This window comes from Cervus canadensis, chromosome 13 (assembly GCF_019320065.1).
Source record: "Cervus canadensis isolate Bull #8, Minnesota chromosome 13, ASM1932006v1, whole genome shotgun sequence".
NCBI classification, from domain to species: Eukaryota; Metazoa; Chordata; class Mammalia; order Artiodactyla; family Cervidae; genus Cervus; species Cervus canadensis.
In genome coordinates this window covers 36,296,634-36,323,727 of record NC_057398.1, presented here as the reverse complement: position 1 = coordinate 36,323,727, position 27,094 = coordinate 36,296,634, and the positions used below count along the sequence as shown (strand labels likewise).

At 38.8% G+C, this 27,094-nt stretch overlaps 1 protein-coding gene across 7 annotated transcripts in view; it reads right to left on the bottom strand.

Annotated features, from left to right (window-relative positions):
* KIF1B (kinesin family member 1B) overlaps positions 1-27,094 on the bottom strand; it is a 150,426-nt gene that overhangs the window by 68,344 nt on the left and 54,988 nt on the right. For 3 of the 7 annotated variants that reach the window (XM_043484805.1, XM_043484799.1, XM_043484802.1), the window contains exons 11-21: positions 26,474-26,552; positions 25,420-25,562; positions 24,344-24,385; positions 21,402-21,613; positions 10,847-10,926; positions 9,529-9,604; positions 6,405-6,484; positions 5,786-5,892; positions 4,298-4,381; positions 3,905-4,085; positions 3,710-3,782 (exon numbers count right to left, since the gene is read on the bottom strand). In XM_043484805.1, the coding sequence (XP_043340740.1) occupies positions 3,710-3,782; positions 3,905-4,085; positions 4,298-4,381; positions 5,786-5,892; positions 6,405-6,484; positions 9,529-9,604; positions 10,847-10,926; positions 21,402-21,613; positions 24,344-24,385; positions 25,420-25,562; positions 26,474-26,552 (1,157 nt within the window). The remainder of the gene's footprint in view (positions 1-3,709; positions 3,783-3,904; positions 4,086-4,297; positions 4,382-5,785; positions 5,893-6,404; positions 6,485-9,528; positions 9,605-10,846; positions 10,927-21,401; positions 21,614-24,343; positions 24,386-25,419; positions 25,563-26,473; positions 26,553-27,094) is intronic. The other 4 variants (XM_043484806.1, XM_043484801.1, XM_043484803.1 and 1 more) reach the window with 2 other exon arrangements.

Below are 27,094 nucleotides of genomic sequence, written 5' to 3'. Positions count from 1 at the left end.
ACTGATAAATAGTATCTTGTTTTCTAGACCAAAGACTTCTATGTCTGTATGTACAGTTACTTTCTAGGGAATGAAAAAATAATCCCTAACAACAACAGCAATAGTTTGGCCCCTGACTTTGGACATTACTACTGATTTGTATTATTGACATTTGCCTATATATGGATACTAAACCATTTATAATACCTACCTATTTGAAAATTTAGCAACAAAAAACAGATAAACCTAAATTTACAGACTCTACACTATTTTTTCCTTTTCCTTTTTAGTTTAAAAATCTTAAGTAATAAAATCTAATCTTTTTTTTTTATAAAATCTAATCTTAAGTGATAAAGGACAACATTAACAAACATTAGAGAAAAAAAGTATGTCTGACATCTAGAAAGGTTTTCTTATATATATGCAAAAACTGAGTTATATAGAACACAAATTTGCTCTGATTCTTTCTACATAATTAACTATCAGTTTTTTCCTCTGGGCTTCTTTTATTTTTCTTTAAATCTGCCTAATGAGGAAATGAATACCTAATTAAGGAAATAACAGTTCTAATCACTGCTTTAACATCATATTTAAGAGACAAAAGTTACGCCTTTAAACTTTAAAATAAAACATAATTAAATGAGTTTACATAAATTCAAAAGAACTAAATTAAATCAAGTGGCCATAATTTTCTTTCTTTTTATGATACTGGTCATATTGCCTCTGTAGAATATGTTCTCTTTAAAGCTCAAACATATCACCCCTATCACTTAATACTGGCCACAATACTGAAAACTCTTGCAAAACTTGCATGCCAAGATTCAAATCCTATCTCATGTCAAAAAAAAAAAAAGATTTTAAGATATTTAGATTCATTTATCACAGGGCTGGAAAAACTACTCAGATCTGTCCAACTCACACATCACTAAATGATCCTTCTGTTTTGATTAAATACCAAATGCAAAGTAGGCCTCCTGAAGAGACTCTGCCTGAAGACTATGAAAATAGAGGAGAGAAGATTCCCAAAACATGTGTCAAAAAGCAAGCGTAGAAAGGACCAGGCATACAATCAGCACTAACAAGAAAGAGTGTTCAGCAACGTAACAATGGGACACAGTAGGGAATTACTGGGATAAAAAACTCATGAGCCTGAATTCCATTTTTTGTAATGCTGTTATTATGCAAAAACAATCACATACAATAAATAATAAACATTTACTGAATATTAAGTCCTTTGTGTCCTCTCAGTGTTTATCCACAGGGTGCATTCAAAACATATCTGTTGGTTGACTGATATAGGGTCATAAAAATATATTTAATTCAGTACTGTCAATGGCTAAATATTCCTCAGGCTGAAGTGTTAGAAATAAACTCCTTTTGAGGACAAGAAATTTAAGTGGAACAGACAGTTGGACTTATGAGAGGAAAGAACCTCCTTGCTTTAAGGAGCTGCTCTTAAAATCCTAGACTACTTTCAGATACAGAGCAATCGGCAATCAGAACCTGATTACTTGCAAACTAAGTATGTCCTCTGAAAACTAAATGTGTCCTGGAGCCATCTGGTTTGATGTGAAATTTGCTCAGTTGTGTCTGACTCTTTTCAACCCCGTGGACTGTAGCCCGCCAGGCTCCTCTGACAATGGAATTCTCCAGGCAAGAATACTGGAGTGGGTAGCCATTCCCTTCTCCACGGGGATCTTCCTGACCCAGGGATTGAACTCAGGTCTTCTGTGTTGCAGGCAGATTCTTTACTATTTGAATTTACTTTCTGTTTATTAATAGTCACTATCTTTATTTCAGAGCACAGAATGATCACCAGCCATCACTATTCTTTTACACCTGGTTAGTGACTCAAATGGTCCTAGCAACACTGACATCACCTAGGAGCTTCTTAGAAATGCAGAATCTCAGGTCCTACCCTAGACCTACAGGATCAGCATCAGCATTTGACAAGACTCCCAGGCTGTTGAGAAGCATTGCTCTACTGGACAGAACACCAAAGCAAGCCAGAAGACTCAGGTTTAAGCCTCAGAGTCATCAGCTAAGAACGGGCAAGGTAACATTTTTTAGACTTGGCTTTCACAACTATAAACCAGAGGAAATATTTGTCACTTTATTTACATATATAGCAACCAAAGAGGGTTATTTTGGAAATCAGAAAAATGATGGATGTTAAAATTCTCTATAAATTATAAAGCTGTATACAAATATAAAACACTACTGTTAAAAAATAAATACAGCTTAATTATACCTGTGTTCATTTGATCTCTTGCAGACCATCAGAGGCATCCTATTAGATATACTACATTTGTGAGATAAAAGGCTCCTTCATGTGTCACAAAGTTTCCAAGCCCTTAATCACACTGTAGTTGAATCTTTATGTTTTCATTACAAACTAAATGCCAACGAGGCCTCCTAAAGAGACTCTATCTATTACACTGCTATTATCTTGCCCCAAACACTTGATTTATTCTTGCAATCCATTCTTTTTTTGGCTTTACTATAATTTCCAAGATAACAAACTAACTGAGTTAACACACTGCCAAGCGTGAGAATTGAGCTGCCCTGGAAAAGACTGCTTTTGCACAAGTCCTTGGCTTTTCGGATTCATTTAGCAACAGCCTCTCTTTTTCAAAGCATAGCACAGCTGTAAGGCTATGGTTTACATGATGTAGTTTGCACTTGGTATTCTATATGCTGTATTTTATACTAAGGGAAGAAACCAGTATCCAAGCTTTCTCACTAATGCCTCTTTAACCAGTTCCCCCTTTCTCCCTAATATCCCTAAGAAGTCCATCAATCTTAAAAAATGAAAAATTCCTAAACTGTATCCACAGTATCCAAAAGTTGTTATGCCTTTTTCTCAATAATATATACCAAATGAATGCCTAGAAGCTTCCTATAACCAGGGCTTTGTAATCCAAAACTGGATGGCTTGAAACATCTAACTAATGGATAAACTTATTTATTCATGTGATTCAATTTCTATAAAACCTAGAAAATTAATTAACATCATAAAATGCTATTGCCATTAGCATCACAAGCTGCAACCTAAAACTGATTTCTCAGCTACTCACACAAATGCTTTCTTAACCCAGAGAAACCAGACTCCCTCTCCTCTTGGAGTTGGTTGGGCAGTCCCTACTTCCACTGTCACCCCACATGCCACGGAGACCCTTACTGAGAATTCAGACTCCATGCAGGGAACAGAAAAGGATTAACACATGCAACTGTGCAGCAACACTTTTAGACACAGTTTAACTTACAAAAAAAAAGTCCACCCAGCATAAGAACAATCCCCAAGTCAGCCCAAGAGCAGAGAATTAGTACTATCAGGTGATCAGAAACAAAACCAAGGCAAAACCATCAAATTCAATATTCACAGTAATTATTATTGAGAGAGTCACCGCTGGTGCATATTCAAAAACCACTATCAAGAGGCCAAGGCTACCAGAAAAGCTCTCAGTATTTCCTCAAAAAGCACTTGGTTTTGATAGAAGATGTGACTTTAAGACACAGAGGCACAGAAGTAGTACCTTTAAGGACAGTATTTCAAGCTAAGGCTACCAGGAGATGGAAGGTCCTTCTCCATGAAGGACATGAGACAAGAGCGCATGGTGTCAGTGACAGTGGGAGAAGCAACGGGCGAGTGCTCGTCTGTGGGACGGGGAAGATGGGACATGAGAGCAAGCTGCCCTTTCCTAACGGAGGATGCAGGATGGGCTCCTACCAGTCTCTGCTGCTCCAAGAGAAGATCTGCTTCTTCCTTCTCCTTTTTGTATAGGATCTCCATTTCCTGTAGCCTAGAAGGAAAAGAAGAGCAAGAGAGAAAAGAAATTGTGAAATCACGGAGCTGTTTCAGGAATCCTACTAAATGCTGAAAAGAAGGGTGAGTCATGTGGGCCACATCACATCTGTACATTACCTTTTTTCCATCTCCTGTTTCATATCAATTCCTTGTTTTTCCAGAAGCTCTCTCTGGGCAAACGTCCAGTCCACAGGCTCAGAGGGGGTCTCAGCAGAAGGAGTCTTTTCCCGCTCAGCCCGTGCTTGCTCCGGGTGGTTAAAACGGAACACGTGGTTTTTACCCATGATGATACGATTCCCTAGCACAAAACAGAAATAGGGTTAAGAAATCACTTTTTAAATGTACTGTATCTTGGTTAATAGCCTCACCCTCCCTAAAGCAAAAAGCAGTTTCTGGAGTTCTACAAGAACATAAGTCCTAATGCTATAACCTGAGACAAAGAGTTAAAACTTAATAAGTTGCTTGTGCAAGCCATGTGTTCTAAAGACTTCAAGCCTCTCCCAGTCTCACCTGAGCGCAGCTGAACAGGCTGGGTCACCCTCTTGCCATTTACGTAGGTTTCTGAACGTTCACAGGGCTCCAGGGTCACAATAACTAAGAGGAATGCACACTAATGTTAGCATCACAGACCATGGGAAGAAAACAATGGGTAGCAGTTGAGGACTCAAGGTGACTAGCATAGATTTCTGTAACCAATCAAGTGGCTCAGTGCCTATGTAACAGTTCACTTTAAGGCACCAGGACCAGGGCTGTGGCTCAGATAGAATCATACTTAAATTCACTTAAGAATTTGATAAACTTCAGAAGAAGACAGGAAATGTTAGTTTCAGTGATATCTGGACAGTTCAGTATATAAAAACAAAAACCATCAGAAATCTTAAGTATGAGATATAGGTAATAATCAGAAAATTATGATCAAAAGCTAATATTTTTTCTTTAAAAAAAAATTATTTATTTGGCTGTGGCGGGGTCTTAGCTGCAGCATGTGAGATCTAGTTCCCTGACCAGGGATGGAACCTGGGCCCCCACATTGGGAGCATGGAGTCCCAGTCAGTGGATCACCAGTTGTTGCTATTGTTGTTCAGCTGCTAAGTCCTGTCCGACTCTTTGCGACCCCATGTACTGCAGCATGCCAGGTCTCTCTGTCCAACACTATGTCCCTGAGTTTCCACAAACTCATGTCTATTGAGTCAGTGATTTCATCCAACCATGTCATTCTCTGTCACCCCCTTCTCTTCTTACCCTCAATTTTTCCCTGCATCAAGGAAGAAACTTTTTCCCTGTACCACCAGAGATATCTCCAAAGGCTAATATTTTGATTGCTGCTGTTGTTGTTCAGTCATTAAGTCATATCTGACTCTTTTGCAAACCCATGGACTGAAGCCTGCCAGGCTCCATGGGATGTCCTAGGCAAGAATTCTGGAGTGGGTTGCCATTTCCTTCTCCAAGGCATCTTTCCAACTGAGGGATCAAACCTATGTCTCCTGCATTGGCAGGTAGGTTCTTTACTGCTGAGCCACCTGGGAAGCCCAGTATTTTAATTAGCAAGGAATAAATTATATAGCACAAAAACACTATTAACTTGTTGTTTCATTAATAACCTGGGCAAAAAGCAAGATTGACTTTTTCTTCCCTTTGACGTATAAATAAACTGTACTGGATTAAGACTAGAGGCCCTTCAAATCTCCCACTACCCACCCAGGATATCTGTTCCCTTCTTACTCATCTATTAAATAATTAAGATTCAAGACCAAGCCTAATTGCCTATGTCCTACTCAATTCTCAGCGGTAACAAAAGTGCTGCTTTTGTCCAGGCTTTTTTCATGTAAAGTAGCTATGTTCATGCCTGCATTCATAAGCAGCCCAGGTCCCCCCATTTTCAAATATTAGATTGTATAAGAAAGTATCACTGAAAGAGACAGGGAATACCAAGTCTTGGGGATTTCTCATAATATAGAATGAAAAGGTTGTTGGAAAAGCTGAGCCGAGAACTCTCACCATCCCCACTGTTGTTCCTCTCGCTCCGGAAGATACAATGCTCTTCTTTAATGTGAGCCCCACTCAGCACGATGTCCTGGCGCCGCTCAGCATCTGCTTGGCCAACCCTGAACACAAGGGAAAGTGTTTCCCAGGGAAATTCAGACACAGAAAGCACCACAAACAATGAGCCTCTTTCTCCCAGAGAATATTCTTTGGTACGTACAAAAAAGGTACTGCTTTTTTTTTTTTTTTTAAATCAGAGGCTTTGAACTGCAAACTCTATTTTCATATATGATCAACCTCCCTACATGAGAAAAAGAAATGAAGAGGCATATACACCAAATAACTCAGAGAGCATCATAAAAAGATACCAGTAAACTAATCTCCTTAAAGAATTCATATAAGATGTTAGGAGGATAAATTTTACTTACAGTCTTCTAAAACTACACATGCTAATTGATTCAGCTGGTTAAAACACTGATTTGAAAAGAGTACAGAGGACAGTTTATAACTATTTCAGATGAGAAAAACAGCAAATTAATACAAGAAATTTTTAACCAAACTACTTCCCTTTAGCTATGCAATCATCCTAAGAGAAAAGAAAGTACTGAGTGACCAAAAGAAGAAACAAATGTACCTTGTAATTCCATCTTTGATGTAATAAAGCAGGCACTCGGACATTAGAGGGTCCTCATTGAGGTTAACAAGATGTGGTGTCTGCAAAAGGTTAGACACGATCAGCATGGAGCAAGCAGCACTGAGAGGGCTGCCAGTGACAGGGGCACAGAGGAGGCTGGATGGCTCCTTAGATTACCAGAGTGCCTAGAAGCAGGACTTCTTTCATTCTTAGTTGCAATTCCATGATAAACAGAAATAACTCTCTTCAGGCCTTCCCAAACCACACTAATGCATTCTATTTAAAAACATGAGCTCTGGGATAAAGAACAATATCCCATTCTTAATAAGGTCAAAGCATGGAGAACACAATGGAAAAATCAGAACAGGCTGATTCTCTGGGGGGGAAAAAAAAACATAACTTTTTACAACACTTGAAGAGTGTTCAAAATTCTTGATGAGCAGCAGAATTTGCCACTCTTAATATTCTACTTTGACATACTGATTATTTTGAGTTGTTACACAATAGCACAGGCAGGGAGAGGCTTCCTCTGAATCCCCTTTCCTGCCTAAACACAGATTGTCCAAAAGGAACTTAGAAATCCCCTCCTGGAGTCTTAACAACCAGGAGAGAAAAACAGAAGTTGACACCACACCAAACAAACTTTGTCACATCTCCCATCTACTCTTCAAAGGGCCCCTTCATCTTTTCCCAAAAGCCAATTACCCTCCCCTGAGAGGCCTATTTCCTGTCCCTTTCCCTATTAAAATGGCATTTAAGCCAGAATTCTAAATCATCTTGGGGAGTTACTCATTTTTCCATGGGGTTCTCCCATGTATACATGAGGTACACATGTTTAAATAAACTTTTTTTTCCTCTGGTTAATCTGTCTTTTATTCTCATTCAAGGATTCAGAAGGGTAGAGGAAAAATTATTTTTCATCCCCTACAACTGCCAAAAAATATGTAATTTTTCATTTACATCATAAAAATGTCCCCACATCCCCTGTCATTTCCCTCTATAATTTTTATCAGTTCTTCCATGGTCCCAGTTATTGTCTTTAGTTGTCAGTCTGTATCTTAAAGAAGAAATTAAAATTACTGATACTCAATAACACATCTTGTAAAATCCACTTCATCTAACTCATGTTTCTAAAATCTTTTAAAAACCAATCTTCTTTATCTTAAACAAGAATTAAAAATCACTGACATTCAATAACACATCTTATAAAATCCTCTTCATCTAACTCTTAATGTTTCTAAAATCTTTTAAAAACCAACCTTTTTTGGTGAAAATACCCCACTGGGATCCAAAAATAAGTCACATGGTCTTGGGGTCAAAATCTACTCAAGATACAGTGCCAGCAAATGTGGAAAGATGAAAGCAGAGTCAGATGAGCAGGTTAAGAAAAGGGAGTGCAAAAGATCATTTAAAAGAAATTTAGGAAAACCTCTACATTTTTCCAACTAACATGTCTCTATAGCTGGTTTGAGAAAGTCAAAACCCTCTTGGGCAGCATTCTTTAAAACCAAGCAGGGCACTGGCCTAAGGAAACCAGAACCTCAAGAACAGGTTTTCATTTTTTCTCTTGCCTGAAGAGTACTTTCTCCTAGTTCTTTTGAGATATGAATGACAAAGTCTACATATATTTAGGTTGTACAATGTGATTATAAAAGGTGTCAATTTGATACATATATGTGCAAGGATTACCAATCGAGTTAATACATCAGGAACAGGTTCTAAAACTATATTTGGATGTGGTTATGTGGAACTTCTTTCTTTCCTGAAGAAGTCTAGAAAGTTAAAGCAAGTAAGAAAAAGCTCTGGAAACAGATATCTCAGTTTGGAATTCTGTGTTGTTTATAACACAGTACTTATTCGAGTTATTTAAGTTGTTACAAAAATTTTCCTCACTGTTCTTAACACTAAAAGATGTTAAAATACATGCAAAGGCACAGTCTAAATTTTATTAAGCCTATAACTGCTAAAAACTCTAAAACCACAAATAATATATCTGAATAAAATAGTGTCTTACTGAAGGAAAAATCATTAAATTGTGAAAATCACTGACCTTTGGCAATATAGAAGTATAAAATACTGTTACTATTGTTCCAGGTGTATAGCACATATCTAAAATGTCTTTAAATCAATCTTCTTTGATGAAAATAATACAGCAGAATTTATTAAAAAAAAAAGAAAAACCTAACCAAAAATATCCTAACAAAAACCACAGGAGTATCTCATATCAAATAAAACAAAAGTACCAACTGAAAATTCTATACCCTGTTGTTCTACGCTAACCTAGAGAGACCACCATCAGACCCTTGCATGAAGAGTTTAAATATACAGTAGCCAATCTGAAGTCATTTGAAATGAAAGACCATTTGTTATCAGTATAATTTTATGCTTTGTACATCAGTATATGTTCTATTATTAATAGATAAATAAGCACACAAAATAACCATTTCATGATAGCTTCCCAGTGTCTATGAATAACTAAGAAGCAACTTAGTTAAAAAAAAACAAACTTGTTTTTCTAATTAGCTAAAAGGTATCTACTACTTAACAACTATCATTAGGTAAGTAAGTAGGAGGGTAACTACTGGAGTCATTAAAAAAAAATGAGAAGGGAGCAGAGGAGGCTAGAAGGATGAGCACAGAAACTGCTTTACTCAGGACAACGGCTATCACACCAAGTGGAGAAGCAAATTGAAGCGGTATTTTTCTACACAAACCTGAACAGCTGAAATTGCTTCCAAAGAGTTATAATTCAGGGTTGCTGGCACCTGTGGGGAAATCTATATAGAAAGAGTAGCCAAACTGAGGCAAGATGTGCTAGGTTAGGCTAGGAATTTAAGAGAAAGCAACCATTAAGATGAGTAAACACACTGAATAATGACCAAAAGTTACAAATTTACTGCCTTGGATCTTATTTCTATAAACAGTAAACATTTCTGAAAGCAGTTTAGAAACAGGTTGGCCTTGTAGTGTAAGATGAAATAAAAAATATCAGAAATTAAGCCATGTCTCAAGGTTTAAAAGAAAAGGAAGAAGAGGAGCCAGCCCTGAAAGACATGAAGTACCTGGAGGACCGAGGCAAACAAAGCGTCTCAGTTTGGTTCACTTTCACAACACTGTTTCCTACCTTTTTAGGAGAGAAAACCCCAAGGGTTCCTCCATCTTCCCGAATGGCAACTCCCATCTCAGCCAACAAGGCTTCTCTAGAAAGAGCAATAAGCATATCAGAATCACAGTACTAAAATGATAAGTAAATCAGTCTAACATGAATTGGAAGGTAAAGCAAGCAAAGCAAAAACAATTATCTATGTTTAAAGTCAGTAATACAAATGTGAAAGAATCTACTCAGCCCTTCATCAAAGGGAAATTATCTTTAAGAGAAATAGTACATTCAAAGTAAATTATGTTCCTGTCTTATGTAAAGCTGTATTTACCCAAATAGGAACTTTGTCACATCTGATTTTGGAAGCAGAAAATGATTCATAAATAATATGCCTATTAATATTAAAAAAGGAAGAATGGAACATGCCCTGAAGGCAATACATCCCATTCAAGGAACCATCTCTTAAAAATCATCAAAAGCAGTCAGAAAGTAGCTCTGATAAAGGGAGTATTATCTATAACTGTGGTTTTCTCAAATGTCATGTTCCCATGCCTACCATCACATTGATTTAACAATTTTAGCTTAAAATCTCTACAATAAAGAAGAAAATTCTGTTTCATACATTCATTTTATCAACACATTAGCACTCACTTCTATCTCATCTTCCAGGAAGCAAGAAGAAACTAACATTAACTAAAATGTATATATTTTTAACACCTATTTTATTCTTATTATTTTTTGGCCATGCCACACAGCGTATGGGATACTATTTCCTCGACCAGGGACTCAATCCGTACTTTCTGCATTGGAAGCAGAGTCTTAACCTCTGGACCACCAGGGAAGTCCCTAAAATATCTATTTACTCCAACAGCAAAAGTATTATTTGAGGTCATGTTCATTCTTAGGGTAGAGAATCAGGAGGTTAAGATAGAATACAGATTTTAAAAATTGGCAACTGAAACTACTTAACCTCTTACTAAAGAGGTTTTAGGAAACGTCACTCTGAAAGACAATAATCAAAACAGGTTTTTTTCTCTGGGCCTTTATCAAAGGCAATCTTCTTGCAAATTAAGAATTCATTCCTCAATATCTTCAATTTTTATATGGATCCCTAGCAACATGTAGTAGGTAACTAAGAACAAGACTGCCTAGAGAACATTCAAATATCTTAATTTCACTTCAGAGTGTGAATGTGGCCAGAAGTCTCACACAGGTTTTGTTTGTTGGTTCTGCATTTGGGGAGGAAAGGTTGTTTTTAACTTCTACTTTATCTTTTCTTACTATAAACGTAATCCAAATTCCCCAGATATTTTAGAAACATTCCAGAGTTTAACTTCCTGACCTCTCCATCCTGATGGCCTCTGTTTTACGCAGCTTCTCTTCCCAGGTTTCATTCAACTCAGCAATGATCTTCTCTGATTCCTAAGGAGAAAGTCCATAGTTACAGTGTCAGCGAGTCTTGTAAATTAACCTTCTGTGCCTAGGAAGGATGGCAAGAAGCAGATGATGCTCTCAGAGGATCTGAGGCAGAATCTAATGCAATGAGGTTTTTTTTTTTCCCTCTTTTAATATGTAAAGAAAGAAATCAGTCCCTGATATATTAATTCCCTTTAAGTCTTAATAAAAATACCTTTACAGTGTAAGAGAGAGAAAGAGAGGGTGTATGTGTGTGTGTAGAAGAAAAGGTAATACTACATCTCCAAATGCAAAGCACTATTTCTAACAGCTACATCTACAAAAGAATAAAGCTCTCTAAGGTATTCATTGATTTTTGTTTCACTATAATTTCACCACAACACTGAAGGTGTTTAGAATATGCTCCACTAAAATGTGATATCTTGGCACACTGAGTATTTTAATACTAGTGATTTAAGAAATGGTACAAGTAGGAAGGAATCTCTGACCTCCTGAAGCTAGTCCTAAGACCCTCATGAGATGTAACCTTCCTACCCCTGGAGGAATGCAGCATCCTTATTTCTAGAAGACGAAGGAACACTAAGAAGTATCTGAACAGACAAACCTTGATAAGTCTCCCCAGGTTGCTACAGATATTGTTTTATTGTGCTTCACTTTATTGCACTTCACATGTAAGGCGTTTTTTACAAACTGAAAGTCTGTGGCAACCCTGCATGTAGCAAGTCTATTGGTGCCATTTTTCCAACAGCATTTGCTCACTTCATGTCTATCACACTTTGATGATTCTTGCAATATTCCAAACATTTTCACTGTTACTACATTTGCTATGGTGACAGGCAATCAGTAATCTTTGATGTCACTACTCCAATTTGCTGAAGGTTCAGATGACAACATTTGTTAGTAATAAAACATTTTTCAATTAAGGTATGCACATAGTTTTTTTAGACATAAAGCTAGAGCACACTTAGCAGACTACAGTATAGTGTGAAGTTAAATTTTATATGCACTGGGAAAGAAAAAATTCATGTGACTCACTTTATTGTGCTATTTGCTTTACTGCTGAGCTCTGGAAGTAAAGCAGCAATCTCTCTGTGGTGCCAATACTCTTAGCTCCCCTTCCCCTTGTTCTATCACACTTTTCTACCACTTTTCACACTTTACCAAGTGTGTATGTTAGTCGCTCAGTCACGTCCAACTCTTTGCAAACCCATGGACCATAGAGCCTTGCCAGGCTCCTCTGTCCATGCAATTCTCCAGGCAAGAATACAGGACTGGGTTGCCATTTCCTTCTCGAGGGGGATCTTCCCAACCCAAGGAACAAACCCAGGTCTCTTTCATTGCAGGCAGATTCTTTACTGTCTGAGTGACCAGGGAAGCCCTAGCATAAAAATGCTCACGTTTAACACTTCTTTGGGTCTTCATTTCCTTATGAAGTCATTTCCATGTCACACAGTTGTTGATGTTTAGTCACTAAGTCATGTCTGACTCTTCTGTGACTTCATGGACAGTATCCCACCAGGGTCTTCTGTCCGTGGGATTTCCCAGGCAAGAATACTTGAGTACGTTGCCATTTCCTTCTCCTGGGGATCCTCCCAACCCAGGGATCAAACCTGCATCTCCTGCATTTGGCAGGAGGATTCTTTACCATTGAGCTACATCATGTAAACAAATACTAAATAAATTTGTAGGATTTCACTTGTTAATCTGCCTTTTGTTACAGAAGCCCCAGCCAAGAACCTAAAAGGGTAAAAGAAATTTTTCCTCCCCTTCAACACAATACCCCCTTGAACACAGCCCAATTCCCAATATAGAAAGGGTTCATATTAATCTCATCTGAAGGCATGCAGCCACTAGCGAGACAATTTTCCATCTCCAGCTGAGTGTTTATTATGTGCCAGAAACATAAGAACTAAAACACGTTTCCTAATTTCAAGGAGCTTACTGTATACTAGGGAGAGAAAGAAATAACCATTATTCATTCATTCAGTAATCATATATAACCTCATTACATGCCAAGCCCTGTTCTAGGTAACTAAAGATACAGTAGGGAACAAAATTCCTACCTCTCATGAGATTTATATTCCAGAAGAGAGACTGAGATAATCAATCCATTTTAATCATAAGTCGAGTTTATAGAATGCCAGACTGTGATAAGAGCTTTGTAGAAAAATAAAGAAAAGAGAGAATATAGGGGGAGAAAGCAATCTGCAGTGGGGCTGTCAGAACTGGGCTCATTGATGAGGTTCTACACGAGCAGACGGGTGTGTGAGGGGATGGGTGGGAAATGTCTAGCATTTTCCAGGAACAACAGCAAAGCTAGAGCAGCATGTTGCAGGACTGTGATGGGAATGGCAGGAGAACAGCAGGCAGTGTGCTCAGTGTTGGAACTGAAGTGCTCACAGGTCTGCCGGAAGGTGGATGAGTCAAGGCCGAGTGATACTCATACTGTGAATGAAGGACAAGCAGGAAATGTTCGGGCCAAAAAAAAAAAAACTGGAGGAAGAAGGGACATCAAAAAGGGAGATGAGCACATGCAAAAAGCAGGAGAAAATGCTAGCATGGATACAAAATTAGAAACTCAGATGATGATGATGATAATGATGATAAGATAACAGTAGTGGTAGTGATTCAGGATGAGAAGTCTTCATAGTTCAAAAGATATTTCAAATTCATTTAACAGGCTATTTTATGAAGCCTCTGTGATTCCCCCAACATATCTATTAATAATTGTTGCTCAGTCACTCAGTTGTGTCTGACTGCAAACCCATGCACTGCAGCATGCCAGGCTTCCCTGTCCTTCACCATCTCTCAGAGCTTGCTCAAACTCATGTCCATTGAGTCGGTGATGCCTTCCAACCATCCTGTCCTCTGTCATCCCCTTCTCCTCCTGCCTTCAATCTTTCCCAGCATCAGGGTATTTTCCAATGAGTTGGCTCTTCACATCAGGTGGTTAAAGTAATGGAGCTTCAACTTCAGTATCAGTCCTTCCAATGAATATTCAGGGTTGATTTCCTTTAGCATTGACTGCTTTGATCTCCTTGCAGTCCAAGGGACTCTTCTCCAACAACACAGTTTAAAAACATCAATTCTTCAGCACTCAGCCTTCTTTATGGCCCAACTCTCACATCCATACACGATTACTGGAAAAACCATAGCTTTGACTATATGGACCTTGGTCGGCAAAGTAATGTCTCTGCTTTTTAATATGCTGTCTAGGTTCATCACAGCTTTTCTTCCAAGAAGGAAGCGTCTTTTAATTTCATGGCAGCAGTCACCATCCACAGTGATTTTGGAGCCCAAGAAAATAAACTCTCTCACTGTTTCCACTGTTTTCCCATTTATTTGTCATGAAGTGATGGAACTGGATGCCATGATCTTAAGGTTGTCTGAATGTTGAGTTTTAAGACAGCTTTTTCACCCTCCTCTTCCACCTTCATAAAGCAGTTATAAAGAACTTCCTTCTTCACTTCTGCCATAAGGGTGGCGTCATCTACATAACTGAGATTATTGATATTTCTCCCGGAAAACTTGATTCCAGCTTGTGCTTCATCCAGCCCAGCATTTCACATGATGTACTGACTCTGAATATAAGTTAAATAAGCAGGGTGACAATATATAGCCTTGACGTACTCCTTTCCCCAATTCTGAACCAGTCCGTTGTTCCATGACTGGTTCTAACTGTTGTTTCTTGACCTGCATACAGGTTTCTCAAGAGGCAGGTAACATGGTCTGGTATTCCCATCTCTTTGAGAATTTTCCCCAGTTTGCTGTGATCCACGCAGTCAAAGGCTTTAGCATAGTTAATGAAGCAGAAGTAGATGTTTTTCTGGAATTCTCTTGCCTCTTCTATGATCCAAGAGATGTTGGCAATTTGATCTCTGGTTCCTCTGCCTTTTCTAAATCCAGCTTGAACATCTGGAAGTTTTCAGCTCACATACTGTTGAAGCCTAGCTTAAAGGATTTTGAGCATTACCTGCTAGATGTGAAATGAGCACAACTGTATGGTAGTTTGAACACTGCCTTTCTTTGGGACTGGAATAAAAACTGACTTCTTCCAGTCCTGTGGACACTGCTGAGTTTCCCGAATTTGCTGGCATATTGAGTGCAACATTTCACAGCTTTATCTTTTAGGATTTGAAATAGCTCAACTGGAATTCCATCACCTCCACTAGCTTTGTTCATAGAGATGCTTCCTAAGGCCCACTTGACTTCACATTCCAGGATGTCCGGCTCTAGGTAAGTGATCACACCATCAAGTTTATCTGGGTCATTAAGATCTCTTTTGCAAAAAAAAAAAAAAAAAAAATCTCTTTTGTATAGTTCTTCTGTTTATTCTTGCCACCTTTTCTTAATATCTTGTTTCTCTTAGGCCCATACCGTTTTTGTCTTTTATTGCACCCATCTTTGCATGAAATGTTCCCTTGGTATCTCTGATTTTCTTGAAGAGATCTCTAGTCTTTCCCATTCTATTGTTTTCCTCTATTTTCTGCATTGATCACTGAGGACGCTTTCTTATCTCTCCTTGCTATCCTTTGGAACTCTGCATTCAGATGGGTGTATCTTTCCTTTTCTCCTTTGCTTTTTGCCTCTCTTCTTTTCTCAGCTATTTGTAAGGCCTCCTCAGACAACCATTTTGCCTTTTTGCATTTCTTTTTCTTGGGGATGGTCTTGACCACAGCCTCCTGTACAATGTCACGAACCTCCATCCATAGTTCTTCAGGCACTCTGTCTATCAGAAATAATCCCTTGAATCTATTTCTCACTTCCAGTGTATAATTGTAAGGGATTTGATTTAGGCCATACCTGAATGGCCTAGTGGTTTTCCCTGCTTTCTTCAGTTTAAGTCTGAATTTTGCAATAAGGAGCTCATGATCTGAGCCACAGTCAGCTTCTGCTCTTGTTTTTGCTAACCATATAGAGCTTCTCCATCTTTGACTGCAAAGAATACGATCAATCTGATTTTGCTATTGACCATCTGATGATGGTCGTCTCTTGTGTTGTTGGAAGAGAGTGTTTGCTATGACCAGCACATTCTCTAGACAAAACTGTTAGCCTTTGCCCTGTTTCATTTTGTATTCCAAGGCGAAACTTGCCTGTTACTTCAGGTATCTCTTGACTTTCTACTTTTGCATTCCAGTCCCATATGATGAAAAGGACATCTTTTTCTGGTGTTAATTCTAGAAGGTCTAGTAGGTTTTCATAGAGCTGTTCAACTTCAGCTTCTTCCGCATTAGTGGTTGGGGCATAGACGTGGATTACTGTGATACTGAATGATTTGCCTTGGAAACAAACAGAGATCATTCTGTAGTTTTTGAGACTACACCCAAGTACTGGCAATTTGATCTCTGCCAAGTACTGGCAATTTTGAACTCTTCTGTGGACTATGAAGGCTACTCCATTTCCTCCAAGGAATTTTGCCCACAGTAGTAGCTATAATGGTCATCTGAATTAAATTCACCCATTCTGGCAAATGTAGTGTAGTTAATATAGATGACTATTAATATAGTTAATGTAGAAGAGTAGAATAGTTAATGTAGAGAAGTATTAATATCTACATAGAAAGAAACTAGGAAGATTTACTACAATAACACCCTAAGGCACCTGGCACTTGTTTTCTGGAATGAGGAAGCGAGCATGGTAAAAGCCCAGAGTAAAGACTCATGGAGGTGGGATGCATGAGACAAGTGCTCGGGCCTGGTGCACTGGGAAGACCCAGAGGAATCGGGTGGAGAGGGAGGTGGGAGGGGGGATTGGGATGGGGAATACATGTAAATCTATGGCTGATTCATATCAATGTATGACAAAACCCACTGAAATGTTGTGAAGTAATTAGCCTCCAACTAATAAAAAAAAAAAAAAAAAAAAAGACTCATGGAAGCAACTGCAAAAGCAAAAGAGTACAGGAGCCAGAAGAAACACAGGAGGGCATGACGAGGAGGGTGATGATAACCGTGGAGGAGGAGCAACAACGAACAAAGAACAAAACTTACAACACTCAGAAAAGGCCTGGGCATCAGGGAGGTAGAAAGAAAGGGGGACATGCAGGAGGTACTCAGAAACGAGTCTGTTACAAAGTGCAAGAAGCTACAGCCAGCCTACAGTGGAAGGCAGGAGGGCAGAGACAAAAATCACCTGAACTGGCTCTCATTAACCCCCTGAACACACTCACAGGCTGAAAGACTAGAATAGCTACCTGACGGCATCTCTACAGTCCTCCAACAGGAATGAATAATCTGCAGTGCAAAGACCACCCCACAGCCAATCGAGGAACCACAAGCCACCACAGAGGGCCGGCAGCCAAGAAAGGCACACAATGCTGAAAGAGGACGGGCAGGAAAGGAAGGGTACCAAGTACCAAGTGGTCAACAGCCTCTCTAACTCACCACCAAAGTTAGTCAGTAGCTCAAACAGGGGAGCATTAATGCTTCTGCAAATGACTGTCAAAGGGCAAATACAATACAAGCAGGCTTCATAACCTGTAAGAGTCTCAGGCTTTTTAAAGAGAGTTGGATAGAAACCTTCACATTAAGTGGCAACTTCAAAAACAAAGGCACAGGATAACACAATGCCCAAACCACAGCACCTGCACTAAGGGCTTATTTTATATACTGTGGTCCACAAGCCACAGTGATGTCAGTTATAAAATACAAACTGATCCATGAGATGCTTGAAATACATATTTTTTCTGACTGGTTATTTTTAGAGAAGGAGCATGTCAGAGCTGAGGTTTATCTGGCTCTGTTAAAGCTACTCTTCTGATATTTTGGGGCGACTGTAAACTCACCCCTAGGAAGCGAGTTACTGTCTAGGAATCCTCTTACCATCTTGCTGCCAACTCTGGTGTGACCTCTCTAATTTTACTCACTACCTGGAGGGTAAGTCAGAATAAGACCTCCTTGTAGAAAAGAGATTTAAGGAGCAAGCTAAGGAAGGTACTACCTTCATTCTTTCATTACAGCTTCAAGCTACAACTTTTATGTCTTCTAGAAAGTTATTTTTTTTAAACTCTGAGGAAACAATGTTGAGTGTCATTTAGCAAAACTTCAGCCCTGGAAAAAGTCCCTTATTCCACAGACATTCTAGAAACACAGAGAAACTAAGTGACTATCCTCAGGCCACACTTCTCCCAGAGCTAAGTCTATGGCTGCATTTCCTGTGTGTTCTTCTTCCAACTAAGGCAGAATCCACAGGCTTTACATAAGATATTCTATGAGATAGCTCACCATAAATTAAGAAAGAGTGAGGAATATTCTTTTTTCAAGGCTAAATGACAAACCTAGTATAAATGAAACAGAGATGCCAAGAGGATGGTAGCTTCGTCTGAGTCACCAATTCATTCTGCAGGCAGGCCTAGCACATGGGGGTCCAGCACTGCCTATAACTTATTCTAGAAGCAAATTTAAGATTAACCTGAATTGGAATTCATGCTTTAGAAATGAGGAGTCAAGGAGACACTCTTCAAAGGTCTTTTTCCTATAGGTACTGTACATTAAAAAATCGTGAAAAAACAGAGTGACATCGGGAACATTTTTTAAGCTTGCAGGCATGCTGGGCTCAGGCATCTTTTACCTTTGATCTCACATCATGTCTGTCTGGCTATCTGCACAGCATTGGCTATTAAGTCAGTTCATAATGCTGAACACAAATAAATCTTCATCGTGATCAGTTAAGATGGCGGACAAGTCCACAGAATAAGTCAGAAACATTTTCCCAGAAAAAAAATATATAGTTTAGATTGAGATATTTAAATAGTTAAATGCTTACTACATGGAACATTCCTTGAAACCATCAGATAAGTTTTACTGTACTGAATGCAGCCTGCTTCGTGAGTGAGCAGCTCCAAGCGTGGGGCCCTTGGGCTGCCGAGAACAGCATTTACCCTTGCGTGCTTCTGTAATGGATATCTGTGGATATTTATAGTCTAAAAGCCTAAGCAATGGCACTCACAGTGCTGACACTGATGCCAGACTAATAAACACCAGAGGCACCACCTAGTAGCTATTGCTACATATTTAAAACCTTCTTAAGCCGGAATCCAAGTCAAGGATACAACATTTCAACTCACTCTGAGGTGCAGCTAAAAACAGAAAGCAGTTACATTTCACTCTCTTTGCCAAAGATGTGCAGAGGGCCCAGGGTATTTATGATGGGTAACCTCAGTCTCTTCCACATGGAAACAGGACATTCAATGAATGAAGCAATAGTAATGCCCTGTGTAAAAGTATTCTACCAACTGATCCTTTTTTTAAAAAGTCAAAAGTATAGAGAAACAAAGGGACATAAAATGTTAGGAAAATGAATGACCCTCCTGTATTACTGTTTTCCATTACAGTATTTTTCTCCTACAGTGTCATGTCTTAGGAATGCCATTCCTTCACATTCAGAACAGTGAAACAGTCTCCAAAATGAGACATCTGCAAGCATTTCTATCGTACAACCACTGCCTTGCCCTGTGAACACAGGATGTCATCTGCCTGCAGCATCAAAATGCAGGTCTGCTGACATGGAATTCTCACCAATCAAAAACTAGTAGCAGAACTAAGGTGCTTACACTACTACCATGCTGCATTAAAAAACAAGACTGAATGCAAAACCATAAAGAAACTATTTTCTAAAGCTAGTAAAATCATTTAGATTGGTTTAAAGGAGAATTAAAACAGAGAAAGTTATTTCTGCTAAAAATAATAATACAGTTCTGTTTTGGGTGGGAAGCAGAGAGGCTGGAGAGAGGGTTCCTTGAAAAAAGGCAGTGTAATTCCCTAGAAACTAGGCGGAAGATACTGGGTGACCTAACAGTTAAAGCATCTGGTCCACATCTTGACTCCTAACATTCAACATTATTTTCAGTTGGTTCCATTTAGCAGTTGGGAAGAATTTTTTTCATACATCAAGAAGTGTTTAAGGAAGTATAATCTCATTTGTACATTAAGGTAAGAATCAAATAGTAAGACTCCAAATTCCCAAAGAAAAATGACATTTTATAATAAATGACAGATTCCATTTTTCCCTTCCACAGAATCCCTGCATGTTGCCACTGGCCTGAAGAGAACCCTACACAGAAACTTTGTCACTGACACCTATTGTGATAAAATACAGAAACAAAAAGCAATTCTTGCATAGGCCTTCACTAACACCTTCAGTAAAATTCCAAAGTCAATTTTACAATAGCAGAAATTATCCTTTTCTTTGCAATATTTAATGAATGAAAAGATTTCTCACTCCCTGTCCCTTTGTCAGGTGTTTCAGAATTTCCCCCCTTTCCACTAATAAATCCTGAAGGAAGCAACAAGATCATTACTTTTGTTTCTGAAGCATCTTATGTTAGAAGTGACTGAAATGCCAAAGAAAAGGTAGGCTGATTGAGAGGCAGAAGTCAATTCTTCAACATCTTTTGCAGCCTCATCTGCAAACCAAAATAAAAGCATCAACAATTATCAAGCTAAACTCCCTTTTAGCAAAAAGGTTCAGCAAACTTTTTCTATTGTTAACCTGTCAAAGTGTGTCACTGTTCTCCACGGTCCTTGAATGAGCAGCCATGGTGAAGAATGCTGAGTGCACGTGACGAGGACTGCTCACTGGGCACAGGGTTGCAACCCCCCAGCTCCTTACAGTTTCTTTGCCCTCCTTGCTTTTCCCACCCTGGTCTCTTGAATACAAAAGCCACAAGGGATAGATCATTCTCATCCTGGAAGTGACAAGCAGGGAAATAAAAGGCATTTGTGTTGCTGTCACGATGATGTGATGGATGGCACCACAGGTGACAACTGTCTGCTCTCGTTGTAGTCACAGAGGGGGATTAACATTCATATTCACCAAGACAGAGAAGAAAGTACCTCAAAGAGTCAGCTGCTGGGTGGCATGGCGGGTGACCTGCACACACGGGACTCCAGTACATGGCACCAGCACTGAGATCCGTGACCTGTGTGCACCTGCACAGGAGGGGCAGCCCCTCCACTGCAGGGATCACAGGGCTTTCTATGAACTTCCAGAAAATAAAATTTCATGTGTCTCTGAATAAAGCTGGTATAGCTACTCAAATGTGCAAACCTTCTTTGGATTACATATTTTACTAACAGAAGCAGATTCTGCGCTTTGCAGAATTTCATCTTCCAAAGAAACCAAATGTTAGATTAGTTTCCAATGAAATTTCTAAGTAAACGATTTCACCATGACTTATAAACTGTGGACATATCTACTTATGGACATGATGGATGGACACACCTACTTACCAGCTACCTTGCCTGGCCAACCTCTGACCTGCCCACGCAACTCTCCCTCCCATCCCTGCCCAGCCATGTCAGACTCAAGCATTCTGGTGAAAAGAAATTAACCACCTTACAAAGCAGTAACTTCAGGACACCTCTGAGAGTTAGAAAGTTCTTTCATGTGCTGAACCAACATCTCAATGGTTTCTCGTCCCTACCCTGCCTTATAGAATGACACAGAATACCTTCCATTGAGTCTGAGTAGGTACTACCTACCTTCAGACGTTCGATGGCTTCCTCTCCTCCAGGTGTAGACATGATTCTCTCCTGAATACTGGTCACAGATGTTAAGCCCACCTGACTATTGAGTGAGCAGGAAGATGGAGATGAAGTAAGGGACCCCATGGATGCTGTGGAAAAATTGCCAGGACGTTGATTCTCAGATGCTAGCAAGTACCTATGCTTATTGTTCTGAAAATCTTTCAGATCTAGGAGATAGAAAGAAGGGAAGGCAGAAAAAGTAGAAAAGGAGCAGAAGAAGAAAAAAGATAGGAAGGAACACCAGTGTAAGAAAGGAGAGCATTAAAGCAGCAAGACAAAGACAAGTTATGATACAAAGACAAGTTGTAATTGTTCCAGATGGCAGTTCTCAAACATGACTGTCTTGTTTTTAATACTGGCATTGGAGAGGTTAAGAACTGCTCCTGAATTTAGAAACTAGAAAGTCCAGTGTGGGTTAACACTGCATCTGGTAGAGGGACACAGAGCCTCCAAGGACACTGCTGAAGCTCTGTCCCTACACAACCAGGCTACCTGCCTTCCATCCCATCCACGGCTCCAAATCTGTAATGTCTTAGGTTTACACAACTGTTAAATGCCAGTAGTTCTAACAGCAAAGGAAAAAAAAATGATCATTTATCTGTCAGGATCAATACATATCAGCCTGGCCCAGTATCTTACGGGACTCAAGAAAAACTCCCAAGAAAATGTTACATTAAAACAAAAATCTGAGCACTTAGTAGTGTTCTTTGTATGCTAACAAGGATTTTTTAAATATACCTTTTAAAAAAAGAAGAGGTAAGTGCAGAAACTACAGGAGTCTTGTATAAGTCCTGGCTAAGAACTCAGGGCTAATTACTTCAACAGGGATGAATAATGAGTGAATGATGAGCAAATTATTAAATCTGGTGTTGCTCACATTCATCTATTGGAGCAAGCAAAAATCAAGGCTGATTATCTACTAATTTAAATAAGGCTCTCACTTTGCCTAACAGAATGACCATGAGTCACTGGGAAGCCAAGTTCCTAGTACGATATGCAAGTTCTAGGGATACACTTTCATTTACTTAAGTATTTAACAGAATTCTAAGTTTCGCTTTTAAACTGAGTTTTGGTAAAAAGAGCCACAAATAACAAATTCATTAAACTGCCATTTGTACTTTTCTTCATAAGTCATCTTTCTCCAGTAGGCACCAGAGGAAATCCATAGGTACTGGTGCGTTATTTTTAAATTAGCTCACGTTTATATGTAAGAAAATCTACACTGTTCAAAATTCATATCAAAACTAAGTAAGTTTTCCTTAAAGGATATGAGTCAATACAAAGAGTCAGAAAAATTATTATTAGCTTTCTCTGAGTCTATCCCACGTAAACTTAATCAAAGCCAGTTCCTGAATCCCCTTAAAACCAGTGGTTGCTTCAAGACAGTTTGAGAACCACCATCTGCAAAAATAGAACATAGGAAAACAAGCAAATTTTAAAAGGGAGGGGCGTAGGAGCTGTTGCAAAAAATTAGCCATTGGGTGGTGGCAGCTAGGTGGGGAAGAACAAGATGGAAGGTCCAGCTGACACATGCAAGCCCTATAAGGCATTAAGTGCAGCGATTGAAACGGAAACTCAGTTGTCAAGGCTGCTCTCCTGCACGGACATAGAATAAAACTCAGTCATGCATAGCTTTTTGGGAGATGCCACAACTGCTCAGAAAAAGTGAGGCAACAAGCTGGCAGCAGCAGCACCTGCAGCACAAAAGCAAGAACAAAGGATGTCTTTCCCACACCAGAACCAGCTGGCTTCGGAAATCTCAGACAGAGCAGTTCCAGTCCAAGAGTCGCTGTGGGTTAGGACATTACAGGCTCTTCGAGGCCAAAACTCAAGACAGCAGCCAAGGCTGCACTGGGCTTCTCCTGTGTCTGCCAAGCCCTGTCACATGACATCCCATAGAAACAAACAAACCAAGAAAAATCTAAAACTGAATCACCCCCAAATCAAGATTCTTCATTTATTTATGAGTTATTCATTTACGAGTTAGCTTTAAACGGTGATAGATATGGAGAGTAATGAGGTGTAATCCCTTTACAAAAAGTCCTCATTCAAGCACACATTTTTGACACCCAAGTTTTAAAAAATTTAATTTGTAATTCATGAATGAGGAAAAAAGTTTACCTAATCATCAAGTAAGCTGAGGTCCAAGATCTGTAGGAAATATGCTTGGCATAAGCACAGGTGAGTGCTAATCCAAAATCACAGAGCTACTCCAGCACAGAGATTTGGCCAACTAGAAGTGACTTCTTTCAATTATATATACACTAAGGCTCAGAGTTAGAGAGCTATTTTAAAAGGATTTTTCTAAAAAGTAATCAGACCATGAGGGATCAAGAAGCCAAAAAAGGTGCCATAATGATTAAAAACGAGCGCTCTTAGTTACACTATCCAGTCTGACCACATAGAAACCACGGGATCTCATTTAGTGCAAATTAGCCACTCCAGGCAGCAGTGTCCTCGCTGGCAAAATGGGCAAAAAAGGAACTCTGTGCGAGTCACTGACAGGTTTAAAAGAGATAATATATTCCAGATACTGGGAACAAGTCCTAGCACATCATAAGCACTCAATACATGTGAGCTGCTGTGATCACTGCCATCACCATCTATGAGTTTGGATTCAATTTAATCACACAAAACCAAAGTGGAAAAACTAAAGAGTAAAGCAACAAGAGGTTTTTAAGTCTCTTGACCTAATTCAAGCCACAAACTGAAATTCAGCAAAGTCTGCTTTGCTAATGGAAAAGGACAAAAATAGGAATAATTTCTGAATCTACTATGCTCTGTCTGGGATTTCCCTGTTAGGATCACTGACATGCAAAGCTCATCTTAAGGCTGATCCAGCAGAGGCAGAGTAGCAAGTCAGAGTACTGGAAACCACCAATATATGAGATACACACATTTGCCTCCACTTCCCGAGTAATCATCGATCAATGGATCAACTGAAGGTAAGCAAGAGGGAAAATACAAAAAGGGTCAAAGTTCAGGTTCAGCAGTGACATAGAAAGGGAACAGAGCAGTATTTGGAATTTGGGAAGCTGAAAATAATTAACACTTAGAATAACAAACTACCATTTTACAAACTGTATGTATTCATTTAAATTCAGGTGTTAATCAGTAAGAAGAACTAAACTAGAAGAGGCCTTGAAAATCTTATTAGAATGCCAAATAATGATATTAATCTGAAACTCAAAAAATAAAAATATGCTTTATTAAGTAAACTCATATACTATTATACTGAATATTCTAGTTAACTCCCTCAGGAGAACTTCTGATTAGACATTTTGTAGGCAGATCACTGAGGTTAGAGAGTCATTTAAAGACTCTCTGGAAGTCTAATTCTTGAACTTGACAGGATTTGGCTATTTGCCCCTTCGTAAGTTTATAAGGAGTGAGCTGGGGAGCATTTAACCACTCATAGGTAAATCTTATCTGAAAGGAGACTGGAATGGTGGGTTTCTTACAAATATATTCAGTATTACTACTACATTAATCCAAAGAAACCCAAAACACAAAAACGAAAAATTGAAGTAACAATTTTATGAAGTGATTAATTTTGCAGTGAGAATAAACTTAACATTCCAAATAAACTTCACTGCTGATCTAAAATAGAAATCCAATAAAAAATACAAGCAATGATATATAACATTTTAAAATGTAATTTCATGAGTTCAAAACCTGATACATGGGTACATAAAAGAAATTCTGAGATCATTTTCAAAGAGCTTTTGGGGTGGGTGTGCTGCACAGCTTGTGGGATCTCAGTTCCCCTGACCAAGGATTGAACCTGGGCCATGGCAGTAAAAGCCAAAAATCCTAACCACTGTGCCACCAGGGAACTACCCTCAATGGACTTCTTAAAAGATTAAGAAAAAACCAAAAAACTCTTTGTTATCAAGTTTCATCAAGTTCCTTAACTCTAAGTTTAAGAGCCCTAGAAAGGAATCGATTTTGTGCTGGTCCTTAATTCACTTACTATCAATAATATCTCCCAGCCCCTGAGCACGAAGAAGGTCCTTCAGCCGTGTCACCTCCTCCTTTAATTCACGAACCAGTTTGGCATTGGGGTCCTCATTGATAACAGCATTACATTTAATTTGTTTTGCACGATCTGCATATCTAGATCCAAAAAGAAGACACATTTTTGCCATTCCTTAAATGCTCTACTTCTCATAAGTAACATACCATTATTTCTAAAAACAGCTTGAGTGTTTACACATTTTATGAGCCTTAGTAAAAATACATTTGTAGAAAGCATTATTTTTAGTACCTTATAAAGATGTGGGGAAAGGCTCCAATGAATCTAAGTGATTTCCTCAAGATCACAAAGGAAATAAATATCAGAGACTAATATCGAAATAAATATCGAAACCAATTTATTAGACTCTATAGTGTTTCTCCATTATATCAGAAATGTTTTTGCTAAGAGAAGAGTTGAAAGTTCCAGATTAATGTAATCGAACCTAATCATATACAAAACTATCCTATTAGTGAACATTCTGTCAGTAATTTTTAAAATATTACATGTACTCATAACTTTATTATTATGATGTGCGTGAGCACTTCTATAAGGATAAACATGAGAAGGGGACACTTCTTTTTTTTTTTTCATTTATTTTTATTAGTTGGAGGCTAATTACTTTACAATATTGTAGTGGTTTTTGTCATACATTGACATGAATCAGCCATGGACTTACATGTATTCCCCATCCTGATCCCCCGGGAACACTTCTTTTTATAGAAAATACTGTAAGAAGATTTTACTATTATCTAAAAGTTACCCAAAAATCTCACTAGAGCAAATTTAATATCTTTCCTATGAAAAAGTTCCTGCTTTTCTCAATGAAACTGAAAAGTATAAACAGGTGTGTGTGTGTGTGTGTGTGTGTGTGTGTGTTCCCTGTTATAAAAGGGATGGGTCATTGTTTACTCAAGCAACTACCCACATAGCATAAGACAACCCATGGCCTAACAAGAAGACTTATGGGGAACACTGTGTTTTCATTAACTATTGAGATCAAACGGAATACCTCAGAGTGCTCAAAGTTTCATCATAGTTGATATCAGCTGGGCTCAGAGCAGCAACCATTGCAGTCCGAGAATTGCCACCTAAAAAGATGAATCATGATTATCTCAAATCATACTTGTTTTATAAAAAAACTTCATTGAATGTGTCAAATCAGACAGCAAAACCTCAGATTCTAAGATTTAATCAGTAAATTTTTGAAATGTCCCAAGCCAGGCATGGTTACAAGTAAATCTTGGTATCTGGATATACTGTGTCCAGTTTCCCTAGACACTCCACCAGAGCCACTCTTAATGATATGAAAGTCACTGGTGACATGAATAGCCATTCTCAGCCACTTCCTTATATCAGCAACATGTAACACAGCTAATCACTCCCTCCTTATCAAGAAAGAGGGAAAGGGGCTAAAGGAACAGTGAATGATAGGTACAAAGATCCAAAAACATCAGCAAAGAGGAGTTACATCTGATTACATGCCTCTCAAAGGAGCATGGGGTTTTCAAAAAGGAACAACAGTTTGAAGTAGGTGTGTGGTCAGATAAACAACTAATCAACAGTTCACGTCCTGAAGTAAATAAGACATGGGAGCAAACCCTGATTTAAAGGTGGGCAATAATATCACAGG